This window comes from Pteropus vampyrus, unplaced genomic scaffold, assembly GCF_000151845.1.
Source record: "Pteropus vampyrus isolate Shadow unplaced genomic scaffold, Pvam_2.0 Scaffold4, whole genome shotgun sequence".
NCBI lineage: Eukaryota > Metazoa > Chordata > Mammalia > Chiroptera > Pteropodidae > Pteropus > Pteropus vampyrus.
In genome coordinates, this window is record NW_011888785.1 from 8,399,697 (window position 1) to 8,415,594 (window position 15,898).

The following is a 15,898-nucleotide window of genomic DNA, read 5'->3' on the forward strand; positions in this document are numbered from 1 at the left end:
AGGAGAAAAGGTCCATATTGTTGGGTTTTTTAAAAGATTTTTATTAAAATATAACATACAGTATTTCAGGAGTATGGCACAGTGATTAAACACATATACCTAAAGAAGTGATCACCATGATAGGATCCATATAGTTTTTATCTAATTTACATTAAAAAAGTGTCTTAGTAAGGAAGGGTTTTACAACCCAAAGAGAAAGGATGACACTAAAAAAGAAGAAACAAATCAGAACAGAAAAAGAAATAATAATAAAAAAAGAATCTAAGGTGTCCTTACCATTAAAAAAAAAAAGCACATGATGCAATTCTGTAGTATGATACTCACAGCTGTCATAGTAGAGCACCGGGGATAAGATTACAGAATTTGGAAATACAGAAACCCAGATACAAATCTCGGCTCCACCATTTACTGGTTTTGCGGCTTCAAACAACCTGCTAAACATCTCTGAGCTTCTGTTAATTCATTAGTAAAATGAACTTAGTAATAACTACTTCATATGGTTAAAAATTAAATATGAAAATGTAGGTAGAAAACTGCATTCAGATACATACGCACACACACAGCTGCTTTCTCACGACATGCTCTAAATCTTGGTGACAGAAGATGTTAAATAGAAATAAAGATTATATTGAACCTCAGGCAAATGGCAACAATTTGAAGTATTATTCTACTGTTTTAAAGTAGGAAAGGTTGGAAGTGAGTTATCAGAGATGAGACTCATGCATGGTTCCATAGGTTAATGAAACATTAGGGCCAAGACTCTGACAGGAAAATAACCAATCATCCTTGGTCTAAAAGATATCTGAAAGGAAATAAGTCACCCAAGTAATTTTTTTTTGTTTTAATTAATTAATCTGGGATTGGGGGACAATAAACCTAAATTCTAAGACTAGGATAACCAAGGGATTAATCTTGTTTAGAGAATGGAACATATATACCAAGCAAATATTAACTATTGTAAAAACCACTGTCTTTTAATATTTATTCTCCCCTTTGCTTCCCATTAATACTAGAACCCTTTGAGTTTTTACTGGATACTTGGCTACCCTTCTAGAAATGCTGTGCTCCAGCCTCCCTGAAGCTAGATATGGCCATATGAAAAGTTCTGGCCAATGATGTGTAAAATTTCTGGACCATGACCTTGAAAGAAAGCTGCCCACTCTTAATCTCTTCTTTCCTTCTTCCAATGGAGTGGAACCCGATCGAGGTGGTGATAAACCATCTCTGACCGTGTGAGAAAGTGCAACAGACCAAAAATATGATAAAGCATCAAGTAAGAAGGTACCTTGTCCCTGGAACTAAACTTCCCTGAATATTAAATCAGTCTGGAGTCTTATATTAGAGAGAATTCAACTGCTCAGTTTAAGCTGCAATTTATAAGGTTTTATTAAACCAGTGAAAACATTGTCCTAATTAATGTACTGGTTGCTTTGGGATATCCCTTCAACCTGCTTAGAGAAATAGAACTTTCAAGATCCTACTCCCACTGGAAATGGAAAGGGAAAACCATTTTTATGCATACCACTATGTGCCAGGCACATTTGCATACTATCTCATTTATCTTTTAACACCGTCATGTGAGATCAGTTCTTCACTGTAATATCAATTTTATGGATAAAAAACTGAAAACCAGAATGGTTAAGCTGCTGACCCAAGATCCAGAGCTAGTAAGATCTGTCTTTTTCAACTACTACCTGACTGTTATCAGACTCACTTAAGGAGGTTTCTAAATAGAGATGACAAAAGCCCAACTCTGGAGATTTGAATTCAGTAGGCATAAGACAATGGTTTTAAATGTGGAACAGTACCAGTAAACATAAATGATCAAATGGGGGCTGAAAGATGTTAGAAAATTATAAGAGAAAAGTAAGTGACAGTGGGGGGAATAAATAATGGGGGTAACTATGAGAACTTTAGGGCCTATGGCAAACTGGAATGCCCCACCTATTATGAAAAGTAAGGTGTTCTTTTCGTAATACTATTCCTATCTAACAAAATGTATACGCTGGTCAAATTTAGCCTGTGGGCATCTGGATTGCATGGTTTGGTCTAGAATCTTTAAAAAAAAAAAAATTTTTTTTTTTTAAATAAAGCTCCCTGAGTAATATTGGCACAGTAGATCAGAGGAGCATAAACTGAAAGAAGAAACTACTGGGAATCTTATATGATGAGAACCAAGTGGCACTTATAAACACAGTATATTTTTAAGAAAACAGAGGTACTTTATTGGTATCTTAATAATAAAATTGAAGTGTTTATTGAAACCAGTAGCACATAAATACTATAATTAGTTAATTATAACACCATCAATATTCTTGTCCACCCCACCTCAGCCACCTAATTGTCATGACAGTATCTACATTCTGCACCCTCTCTATAATTTAACACTTAAAATATCATTCTCCGAGCATCATTTTTTATCCTTCCTGGTTACTCCCTTTGAGACTCCAATGGTCCAATTAAGGTTAATTCCTTAACTTGTGATTTGGATCTCACTCCATCTTTCCTCTAGCAATTCTACATCTCTCCTGCATTTTTTCTCTCTACTAGATCTCTCCCTTCAGTATACTTAAGCATACAGTATACTAAATATAATAAGTATACTAAACATACTTAAGCATACAGTATACTAAACGATATACTAAACACTAAAGACCTTCTCCTGTGGACTCCCATATGTTGTTCCACTTCTAAGCTCTTCTTAAAGGAAAAATCTAAAGGCCCATCTGTATTATCTATCCTCAATTCTATTCTACTCCCAAATTTTCATGACTACTACTAACCACTCCAGTAGATCCTGTCAAGTGAAAAATGACCTTCATTTTGCCAAATCCAATGGTTATTTCTCAATCTTCTACTTATTTGACACAATTGCTCACTCTCTCTTTGAAACATTTCTTTGAAATACTCCTAGGATACTACTCTCTCAGTTCCCTTTTACCTCATCAATCGCTGCTCGGTCTCCTTGGTAGAATCCTCCTTATTTCCTCAACCTTGATGCTAAAGTAGCCCTATGGCTGTCACTAAGGCTCTTCTCATCTTAATCTGCTCTCATACCCTAGACAGTTCCATCTAGTCATCTCACCATAAATGCTATCCATATCCTCACAGCTCTCAATTTACATCAGTAGCCTTGGCTGCTTCCCTAAACTTCGGACTCAGATGGATAGTCAACTACCTACTTGATGTCTCACTTAGATGTCTCACAGCATCTTAAACTCAACATGTCCCATACTGCACCCTTTGTCCTACAACGAATCAGCTCTTCCTGCAGTTTTCTCCATCTCAGTAAACTGCAGCTCCATCCTATTAGAAGCTGAGGTCAAAGAGAAGTCATCTTTGATCTCTTTCTTTCTATTATACTTTATAAACAATCTATCAGCAAATACCTATAAAATCTATCATTACTCATTACCTATATTCTAAAACCTGTTGTAGTAAGATTCCCAACTGGTCTCCTTATTTTCACCCTTGCCTCCTTGGTCTATACTTGACACAATAATCAGAAGGGTCCTTTTAAAAATTAGTTAGTTCACAGTACTCTATGCAAAACTCAAGGCTTCCATCTCACTCATTAAAAATTCAATCTTTCCTCATGTTCTTCCAAGTCCTATGGAATGTGGCCTTCTGCTACCTCTATGACCTCTTTCCTCCCCCCTTACCAACTCCAGCTCCTAACTCTATACCAGCCATACCAGTCTCCTTTTTTACCTTTTAACCAAGCATGTTCCTACCTCAGTCTCTGCTTATTCTGTTCCTCCTGCCTGTAATGGTCTCCTCTCAAATGAAGATATGCTCTCTAACACTTTCCTTACATATTTTTCATAAAACGTCACCTTATTAGAGAGCCCTTCTCTGATCTTTCCATATAAAATAGCATTTTAGCCTACCTCTCTTATTTCCTAAATAATTTATCCTGCTTTATATTTCTACATACTACTGATAACAATATATTTTTACTCACTTTTTCACTATCTGTCCTCTCCCTGCCTACCACTCAAATGTAAGCTACTTTAAGAGCAAAAAGTCTGTTTGGCTATCTTTATAGGATCCATGACAATGCCTAATACATAGTAAGCCAATATATCTGTTAAATAAATATGCTGAATGAATGACAGTAAAATACACTAATCTGCAATCCTTAAATAGCTAAAGTAAGCAACAGATAGGTCAACTTGGTCCAACTTTCTGGTTCTTCCAGGGAACCTTCCTCTTTCTGTATTTACATCGCTGCTTGTCCACACCAGGCACTTGTGACACCTTCTAATGCCATCTTGTATGAGTGTTTACTATCTAACCCAACCTAGGTAAATACCGTGCCTTAAAGCTATTTTTATACTCCCTGACAGACTCCTCCACCCCAACCAGGTACTAAGGTAGATAGAACATGAATAAGGACTATTATGTTCATGTTCCTCAAATGCTTGCTGAATTATATTTCAGTCAGCCCTCAAATGCAGTGCTTTGCAGACATTTTATGATTAACTTGTTTATCACAGAGTTGTAGTTTATTTTAGAGTCTTGTACTCAAATCTGACACTCCCAGATGAAGACCAAAAAAGAAAAATAATGAAATTTGAGCAAGAATTCTTAATTTCTTATTCCTGTACTTAAAATTTCTAGGCTCTTTTACAGATAAAAATCTTAAATGCAATTAAATATCTAGATGCCTGGTGTCTAAATACCAAAAGAGAAAATAAGTTTGATGATGCATGATTTCTGAACCATAAACAAAACTATGTCTATAGCTGCTTAGTATTTTTTCCTATAAAAACTGAATGTAACCAATTTAGCTTTGTTGATATCCTGTACTGGGGTTCTATCTAAGAATCTGTATTCAATTTGAATAGATGTGAGGGTATATTTTTCCTATTTGGCATTATCACTTATTTTCCTCTCATTTTTATGAATTAAGTATTTTATCAATTCTTAAAACACTCATTATATATAGAATATGATGGTCTAAAACAAAGGTGAACTAAAGCTAAATTTATACTAAGTGTTTTCAAGTATTTAAATTGTATTTCTTAAAAATTTATTGAAATATATATAGCAGTTTCCTTATACCTCACAAAAATATTATATTTACCTTTTATATAAAAAATTAATATTGATCTAGCTAATGGCAAAATAAGACTTTTATCCAGGAAAGGAAAATTATCCACTGGCATGAGATTTTACAAAAGCGTTAGATAGACATTTCTTTCTGAAACAATAATATGTATGACTCAATGATTATATAACATTTTTAAAGTATCCGATTCTACTTTTCATTTTTTAACTGTGTCCTTAAAAAAGCAAACTTAAGCTAATTTATTTTGTAGCTGAAGCTTGTCTTATCCAACATCAATTTTACATAGGAAAGTACTAATACTCTGCTCTGCATATATTTAAAAATTATCCATCTGCATTTATTATTATATTTTATATTTTCTTAAACTTACTTAGACCATTCTAAATTCATTATTTACCCAATAAATCCATCATGAATATACAGTAAGAATTACCAACAAACACTCAATTAATCTGCTCTTATAAAGAGCTTAAACAATCAACAAAACGACCTCAGGATTCCTTAACAATCTTAAAAATTATTGAACACCCAAAAAGAGCTTACATATAAATATGTAAGTCATATTTATAGACAGTTATCATATTGGAAATTAAAACTGAGAAATTTTTTAAATATTTATTTACTTATTTTAAAATAATAACCACATGACATGTCAACATGCAAAACACGGTTATGAATAATGCAATAATTTACAAACAAAAAAAATTTAGTGAGAAGAGTGGCACCGTTTTACATTTTTACAAATCACTTTAATATCTAAATAGTTGACATAAAAAAAGATAGCTGGATTCTCAAAACTTTCCACATTCAATATGTTATATCATTATAGGTTATATAATCTCTTGATAGCTCCACTATCACTCATGAAAGAATTAAGAATAAAAAAATTATATACCATGTTCATGTTGTTATGAGGTAACTTTAACCTCACAGAGCCCTTGAAAGAATTAATTTCATCAGATCTCACTATAAAGATTTTAACAGGATTTCCAAATGTCTGATTTGCTTTAAGACTGGAAAAAACTCATATATATTGTTTGTTCTTGAAGTTTTAGACCACTGATCTAGGCAAAGACTTTAAGAATAAACTTGTGAATTTATTTTATGATGCATACCTGTTGTAGGATACAATGGAGTCATGAGAAGTCTTATGAACATGTTCACCAACTATAAGTTTAACTAAACCTACCTCTTCTGCTGCTGCCTCTGAAAGCAGACCTTCCTTCTGAGCACAGGTCACATGGAAATACGCTCTGCACATCCCTGCATCACAGCTAATGCAAACTCCAGTTCTAGCAAAACGAGGGTCTTCACAGAAGCTACACTCCTACAATGGAATAAAAGAAAAATGCTCAGAGTAAAAATATTTCCAGAACAAAGACAGCATTCTCATACAAAGTATCCACAAAGGACATATAGTGAACTAATACTATTACAATACAAACAACTGTAGGCAAGTCAACAGTTTATATGAAGAATAACAAAAGAAAAAATAAACAAAAAGGACTATATCAAACTAAAAAAGTTTTTGTAAAGCAAAGAAAACCATCAACAAAACAAAAAGATGATCTACTAATTGAGAGAAGAAATTAATTTATGATATATCTGATAAGAGGTTAATATCCAAAATATAAAAAGAACTCATACAACTGAACAACAAAAAAATCCAATTAAAAAGTGGATTGTTCAGAAGACCTGAACAGATATTTCCCCAAAGAAGAAATAAAAATGGCAATAGACATATGAAAAGATGCTCGAGGTCACTAATTATCAGAGAAACGCAAATTAAAACCACAATGAGATATTACCTCACACCTGTTGAATGGCTATCATCAATAAATCAAAGAGTAATAAGTGTTGGTGAGGATGTGGAGAAAAAAGAGTCCTCCTTTGCTATTGGTGAGACTGAAAATTGGTACAGCCACTATGGAAAACCATATGGAGGTTTCTCAAAAAATTAAAAATGGATCTATTTTCTGACCTAGCAATTGCACTTCTGAATATTTACCCAAAGAAATCCAAAACAGTAATTCGTAAAGATCTATGCACCTCTATGTTCATGGTAGCATAATTTATAATAGCCAAGATATGGAAGCATGCCCATCAACAGACGACTAGATAAAGAAGTTATGGTTTATATATAGAATGGAATATTACTCATCCATTTGAAATAATGAAATCCTACCATTTGCAACAACATGGATAGACTTAGAGGTTATTATGCTGAGAAAGATAAATACCATATGATTTGACTTATATGCAGAATCTAAGGAACAAAAAGAACAAACTAATCAAAAACAGACTCACACATACAGAGGACAATTCGGTGACGAACAGAGGGGAGAGGGGTTGGGGGGCTGAGAGAAAGGGTTGAAGGGTTAAGGAAGTACAAATTAGTAGTTGATAGATGGTCACAGGGATAGGGAGCATGGCATAGAAATGCAGTTGGCATTAATGTATTGATTAGGTGAAGAGCCAGAGGAGAGAAGGAGCAATCAGGGGGATCATTTTATCATCTATATATTAATGTCTAACCAATGTACTGTATACTTGAAACTAAAAAGATAAAATTTAAAAAAAAAAGTTTATATGAAAAAAGTAATTTTCTATGTGGTTCAAAAAATCCAAATTCCACTAATTTAATAATAATGATGATAGTAATAGTTGAGGGCTTACCATGTGCTAGGCACAATTCTAAGCACTTTACCTATATTATCATTTTAATAATGATGGTAGTAATAGTCGAGGGCTTATCATGTGCTAGGCACTATTCTAAGCACTTTACCTATATTATCATTTAACACTACACATTAATATGTAAATGAGGTACTGTAAGTATTAGCATTTTGTACATTAAAAAATTGGAAGACAAGTTAAGAAATCTGCTTGAAATAATTGGGAACCAGTCTTCAAACCAGGGTAACATTACTTTACAGTCCATGCTCTTAACTATTAAGCTACACTGATTTGAACCACATAATACTGCATGGAAAAATAAATTAAAAGCCAGAGAAAATTCACCAAAAGATATAGGCATTACAACAAAGGAAATCATGCATTTTTAACATATATTTAAGAGAATTAAAAGTAATCTTAAGTAAACAATTTGGTGAAATCAGTAGTGATACACGAAATATAGCCAATTATTTATGTTATTTCTGTACACAAAGGGAAAAACTGTAAAACTAAAAGTATAAATTGCTTAAATTACTCCAAATTCCCCCCAAAATTTATTTTTTTATTCTTTTAACTATCTTAACCACAGAGAGAGAGAAAAAAATCTAGTCTCAAAATATAAACTGCACTGGTAATAGGAATCTTCATAAAAGAAAAACTTGCTAAATTGTAGAAGACTGCCAGTAGATAATTTAAGAACTAAATTTAAATAGACTGCAAGTACTCTTTAGTAAATATATTCTAAGTAAATTAAATATGAGGGAAACATATAAAAAGGAAAATAGAAAAGTTCCATTAAAGGATAAAAATATCATTACAATACTGTAATAGTTGGTGACTACCTATTAGGTAGACATCAGTAGGACTGTCACATCAGCAATGAATGAAAACAGCAAGAACAGGACTCTGCTTATTGATGTGAAAATACTCCCAAATACTAACTCTACTGCCTACTTAAGGGTCTTTCTCCAATAACAGTAGAATGTGTATGCTATAAATAGTAATCTAAAGATGAGACCTAAAAAGAAAGAGAGATAATAGAAAGGAGGTAAGGAGAGAAAAGAAGAAATTAAATTATTTAAAGGATGTCAATACTATGAACAGAACCAAGTTGTTTAGTATACTTCCCTGAGTAATTTAATGTAATATGATGAAATTGAACAGGGATTTCAGAGTGAATACAAAGAAAAATTTTCTAACAAAGAAAATAGAATCCTCCTCAATTGCCTGATTCAAAATGCTAGAGAACTAAGCAACCAAGAACACAGGGGAGAAGTAATCAAGATTAGGAAATGGGTAAGACAATGTGGTCTAAAAAAGCTGTCCCAGTCATAATTCACAACACTGTGTTTGATTTTGCAGATAAGCTAGAGGGTACATAATTTTTTATTCCATTTCCCAGTAATACTTCAAAACAAAATCTGGTGATAATGAAAAATCATCTGATAATTGCACATTTAATGCTCTTTTCAGTCTAGAGGTCACTGCTGGCTTCAGTTACATCAAGTAATATCTAGTTACTGTTTTTGTAATTGCTTCTAGATTTATTTTTATAATAATGTGTGCCTATTGAAAATGGCAAGCTAGTCCTAGGTTCTGTGCTTGTGAATTATGAAACTCCTATCAAAAAAGTAGTAATTTCCACTTCCAATAAAGGTGGATTAGGTAATTTGTTTTAAAGCCGCTCAACTAGAAAATGTAGACAAAAAGTTTTTAACTATATCTTAAAGGTATCAAAGAAGTAATAAGACAGTGTAGAATTACCTGAGGACCAAGAAAGTTAAGTTCAGTGCTTGGGCCAGATTTTTCTCCCTGAGAGCTCTAGCTAATTCTGGAGAGTGAAGCTACATACAGTTTAACAGAAATTGCACAAATTAAAGGACATGACTATTGGAGTGCAGGAGGAGGGGGAGGTGTGGGGATAGTGCAGAGCCCAAGGAGGATATTCTGCATATAAGAGCAGAAACTGTCAAATTTCTAAATTTTCAATATCAGAATTTTCCAACAACCTTTAAGTTCCCTACCCTACCTTTAATATGTTACTGATGCTTTTCAAGGATCTTCCTTCCCAATTTCCCCAAAGACAGTAATGAAAAGAGAATATATCAGTGCCCAACTAGTTCTAGTGTTCCAGAAATATCTGTAGTATTCTATACCGAAGTTTAAATTAATAAGTGGGTGTTTTTATCACTTACAATTTTAAATCTCAATCAATTAAAACCAATTTATAAACTATCAAGGCTGAGAATCATTTGCTCAGCAGGTTATGCAGTCATAAAGATGAAACCAGTCCTTTAAACCTGAGTAAAACCTGAGGTGCTTCCTGTACAATTTTTCATAATTTTGACAAATTCTATTTCAAAAGTAAAGTCAGAAATCATTTGATTTCTTGTATTTGATTTGACTGATTAAAAATAAGGATTTGGTCTGATAACTCACTATACACTAGGCAGTGTGTTAAATGACAGAAAAACAGCAGTAGTATTAATTACTACTTGACCCCACAGGTTATTCTAAATTAAAAATATATGGAAGAACTTATACATGCTTGGCTTTCTGAGAAAATTAATATCAATAATAAATGATTCAGTGCTAACTGCTATATGAATAGCATGATTACTAACAAGCATTTCTGTAGTCAATAATATTAGTAAAAAGCCATGTAAACTAATAAGTAAAAACTTTCTCTTTAAACAACCAAAAACACTTTGTCTCACCTTGGCACCATATTTGGAATAGTTCATTTCTGTTAGTGTTACTGGTCGTAATTTGTCAATATCTCCAAAGGCTACTCCAGGAACATACAGGGCACAAACAATGTGAACCCATCTATAAGAAAAAAAGATACGATTTTGCTATCAAAACACTTTCTAAAATGTCCACATGGAAAACAGACATAAAATATGTGCCATCTCAAGTAAATACTAGAAGAATCCTATGGTCAGATATCAAAACCTCAGACACACCAACGAACAGTATGGAACAGATAAAGAATGAGATCAGTTACAAAAGAGGGACTGCAATAAGCACTACTTTCCCAGCAGCTTAGCTAAAACTGAGAGTTAACAACAGTAATTGCTTTGCACTTAAAATTCACTGCACTTTGCACTCATCTGTTATTCTTAAATATTTGCACAAAACCATTATTCAAATGAAACAAAACATCATTTTCATATGCATGAAAAGGTATTCACATTCATTATTTTAAGTGCTTTGAGAATTAAGGATCCTAATTTAAGAACTGTGAAGTTACTTTGCAGTAATTAGGTAAAATTGCTCTTTCTTAATATTACTTTTCTAAAAGCTGTTGGATAATCCTTAAAGACTTATTTTAAAACAATTTTTGGTATGCATCTCGACTTTTTTCCCAGGTTAAATTGATTGCTAGAAATCTGTACAGAATAGTTATAAGCATATATGGAAGTCATATTTCACTCAATTTATCTGTTCACCACACAACCTATATATTAAAACTTATATTCCTCACATATTATTTTTTTTAAGACTGAATGATTCTGTAACTCTAAACAAAGAATACTCAAAGTTTCAACACACTAAAAATAAATAATAAATGGGAGTTTATTTAATTCCATTTTTTGAAAACTGCTCTGAACCTTTTTTAACATAGGAACCATTTCTGTTTGCTTACAACCAAACTATGGATCACTGGATTTTGAAATTTAAACAGACCTATATCACTTCTCAAGAAAGAGGGTAAAAATGAGATGATAAATCTCTCTTAACCTTGTGAATATATCAACAACAAATTCTGCCTGCCTTATCACAGCTTACGAAGCTATTGTTGCTACGAAGCTACGGTTCTGTTTTTTGTGATGCACTATGAGTTTTAAAGGATTAAGACTAAGAATCATTTTTAGAGGTACTGGGGAAAATAGTTACAAATCTTTAAAATTATTTTTTTTATATTTTTTTTAAAAATCCAAGGTTTTGAGATTTTTCTTGAAAGAATGTTTTAATCCAACCCCTCAAATGCATTCTATGGAGTTCAATATAAAGATAAACATCTTCAACAAGCAGCTGCTTTCTCAATTTAATTTGCTCAGTTTTTTCATGCTCCACTGGTGTATCAAATGCCGCTGTACTCTGTAGGAGTTTATCTTTGATAAACCCAACAGCTGGCTGCTTCCTTCACTGACCTTCTTAAAATGTTTTAGTACAAGTCACACAAGTACTACTGATTTAGTAGTACTTTAGTGTGATTGGCACACAAGCGTATCATTTCCCCCAACCACTCCTGAGAGAATGCCAACTTGAATCTTTATTAAAATATATATCAAACAGCTGAGACAATTTTGGTCCTTATTAATACCTGTCGTAAATAGATTTTTGTTCATTTGTTTAACTGCACAGACTTTAGAACTTCATAACTACGACAAATCAAGAAATCAAAAAGAAATGATCATCCTTGTTACTTTACCATACATTTTGCTTGGAGCTATGATGACAGATGTTGATAGGGGAAAGATGCAGAAAACAAGCACCACATAAAACCACCAAAAAACAAAGAGTCAGAATTGTCATTCTAGCATAGAAACTATTAATAGCTTCTTTTAAAATCACGTATTTTAATAAAGCAAACTAAGAAAAATACTTCTCAAAAGACTCATTTCAGAATGGTAACTATATTAACCAATCAAATTAGATTCCGAAATGCTTTGTATTTGTAGTGCCGTTACAACATATAAAGCAATTCACTTTATGTTATTTTCAGTTATTAAGTACCTACTAAGAACACAGCACCACACAGGCAGTTTGGAAGTTATTTTGAAGTGCTTGCTGCATAGTGTCTAGCATACTATCTCTAGATATTAGAGAGTTACCAGAAAAAATTGATGCCGCTGGTATTCAATGATTACCTTAAATGAGTAAATAATAGTTTTATATTTTTAATAAGAAAGCACAGTGGTAGCACTAGTAGTTAAGGAGACATTCACTGAGCACTTACTATGTTCCAGAAACTATAATTGTTTCATATGAATCATCTCATTATAATCTTCTCAAAAGTGCTAAGGAAACTGGGGTATAAAAGGTTAAAACATTTGCCTAAAATCACAGTTAGTAAGGAAAGACCAGAATTCAAATACAGGCAGTTCAACTTGAAAGCACACACTTTAAATGCTGTACTAAACTCCCTAATTCTAAGCCAAAGTCAGCCCAAATGTAAAATAATGCCCATGTCTATGATACAGACCACAGATTCATGTCAACACATCAAATTATTTGTTACATATTTCTTTTCTTTTCTTTTTTGGATGAGCAATGAGGAAAAAGAGGCAAGAAGTTTAGCCATTTTTCCTAGACATCAACACTCAGGGTTTTCTAAGAGTCCATGACAGAGTCTACACTATCCCAACAATCTTATATGGCAACATTTCTTACAAGGGCCTATGTATCAACTGAGGCAAAAATAAGAAAAAGAAAAATAATTTTTACTTTACCAAAGTAATATTTATTAAATTTTGAATCCTAAGGATAGAATGAAATGTATCCCATCCTTTTCGATGTTAAAATATGGAAAATGATGGTGACAATTTGAATAGGTTTTTTGGGTTGCTGTTCTTAAAATATCAAACATGTTTGATAAAAATACTGAAATATCTTTATGTGGAAAAAAAGCTGAGCACTCCCTCTTATGGTAGGGGGTGGAGGTTAGAGTGGGAAGTGGTATGGGAGTAGTAATCCACACAATACCAAAGGTTAGGAACTACTCTTATATTTCAGTTATCCATCCCAGATGGTAGTTTCCGGGGAAAAAAACATTAAAGATGTCAACACTATTATGATGACAACTGCTCAGATGTAATAATAAAAATAAGTGTGAACACAATAGTAAAAACAACATGGGTCTTTGTGCCAGTTAACAATTTATTGCCTCTCAGCTCCAAATCCACCTTTCCATGTCTGCTCTGCAGTAATAAATAGAAGCCCTTTGGCATTTCTGCTTTACAGCGAGCATGATATTAAGTTTTCTTTGAGAGTAGAGGAGGACACTACAGGAGGAAAGGGCTTCTCAGCAGGGAGTGCCTGTCCCAGACCCATGCACTATCCCCAGTGATCTCACAAGCCTTGCAAGAAAAGTGACCTGGAGATCACTTTTCTGTGGTCCTCTCAACACAGAAACCACATATTCCAGGCTTTATACCAGTGCCCCAGCTCCCCCTACAACCTGTGCTCAGCCACTTGCCAAGAACCACAGATCTGGTCTGACCCAGGCAAATCAGCAAACTTCTCTGCCATCTTGTAGGCTGCAACTACACCTTCTCCAACAAGGTCTGGACCCTAGCCTGTGGGAAAGGGTCACCTTACAAGTCTGTCATTCCCTGGATACTCTCCCTCAGCCCTAGGGTATCCTTTAGAGATATTGTATATATTATGGTTACTCTTTTATCATAGTTTAATAATTTTTTAAATTAAACTTTCCTTTTTAAATCACTACATGAGTTCTGTCTCCTGATAGACTCCTGAAGTCAAATAGGTATGGGTTCAAACTTGACTACACCAGCTTGTGGTCTTGAGAAAACTAAAATTACTTAAATGATCTAAGCCTCAGGGACTATACCTATAAAATGGGAAATTTTATCATTTGTCTTATCATAGGGTTGATATTAGGATTAAATGGGATTATGAGTACTAAGGCAAATGTAGGTACTCAGTGGTCTTTCCTCCTCCCTGCTCTGATCTATAGCCTATTGTCCATTTACTCTATGCCAAGAAGATATAAAGAAACAATCAAATGAAATGGTGTAACTCAGAAAAATCAGAGTAGAGGAATAGAGTAGTCAGAAGCAGACATATTATAAAGCAGGCATATTAACCCAGAAGAATTATGACATCAACCTTCCAGCATCTGTCTCCTTGAAAATTCCATCCTGATTAGGACATAGTTCACAGCTAGGGGAAACACCACATTTACAGGCATCACAAAACCAAGGTTCAGTGGAGTTTTCAGAAGCCGAACTCATAATAGAGTCACTCTCTCCATCAACTCCATAGCAACCTAAACAAATAAAAAAAAAAAAGTATGATTAAATAATTTATTTTTTAAACACATTTATAAAATCACAAAAGAAAAAGAGAAGGGAAGAGAAGTAGAGAAAAATTCTGAAAAACAGTTCATAATAATGATACTAGCATCAAAACACAAAGATGAAATCATTTTATAAAAAAATACCTTTTCACTTACAATAATATATACAATAAAATAAATGCCTTTTAAAATAGTTTTAGAGCTACTGGAAAAGCATTACAGAAGGGAGAAAATTTATAGTTCTTTAATTTTTTTTTTAATTTAAAAAAATACTTAAATATGAATTTCACTAAAAAAAAAAAATAGACTGAGTCTAGGAATTATCTATTAGTAAAGATCTATTGAACTCCTTTTGTACTGACCAGTAAAATAAATATAAAAGACCACAACCATGCAAAACAAACATACAAACAAAAAAAGCCTTGATTTAATTTTGGAGATGGCAGATTAACACACAAACTCATACAACCAAAAGTGCAAAGTAAGAATTAGTAAAAGGAAAATTGCTTTATTCTAAAAATACAGACACATACAAATGGAGACTACACACACACAAATGGAGACTACAGAACAGTTTGAACAGTTCAGACTAGAGTCAGACATGCTAAGTTCCATTCACAAACGGGCCAACTCCAGCTATATGAGGTATTTGTTCTTTTTAAACATCTATGATTCTATCTTCTGTAAAAATTTACTCATAACTAAAATGAACAAAAACAAGAGGTTACCCTCTGTTCTTCTTCTTATTCACTAACAACTTGTATTCTGAAAAGAGTCCGTTAAATCATGTGATAAAAATTTATAAAGATCCTATGAACATATCAAACAAAGATTATTTAGCATGGGTCTTTACATTTTAGAGTAGGACATGCTATATATACTTCAACTATCTTCCAATTATCAAATGCAGAAAGTTCCCTTATTAATTCAAATATACATGTTTGGAATCAAAAATAATTTATTTTAAGAGAATTTTTGTCAATTTATTTGAACCAAAACTGACAACTGCCAGGAACTCAAATGCTCCTGTATAAATAATATTTAAGTTATTACGTGAGTTTTCAGATCTGTCTAAAATTTTTATAAAATCAAAAAGATTT

The 15,898-nt window shown here is 33.0% G+C and overlaps 1 protein-coding gene across 11 annotated transcripts in view; it reads right to left on the reverse strand.

Moving 5' to 3' along the window:
- PHF14 (PHD finger protein 14) overlaps positions 1-15,898 on the reverse strand; it is a 178,882-nt gene that overhangs the window by 140,787 nt on the left and 22,197 nt on the right. For all 11 annotated transcript variants that reach the window (XM_023532940.1, XM_023532945.1, XM_023532939.1 and 8 more), the window contains 3 exons: positions 14,609-14,768; positions 10,468-10,579; positions 6,264-6,401 (listed from right to left, as the gene is read on the reverse strand). In XM_023532940.1, the coding sequence (XP_023388708.1) occupies positions 6,264-6,401; positions 10,468-10,579; positions 14,609-14,768 (410 nt within the window). The remainder of the gene's footprint in view (positions 1-6,263; positions 6,402-10,467; positions 10,580-14,608; positions 14,769-15,898) is intronic.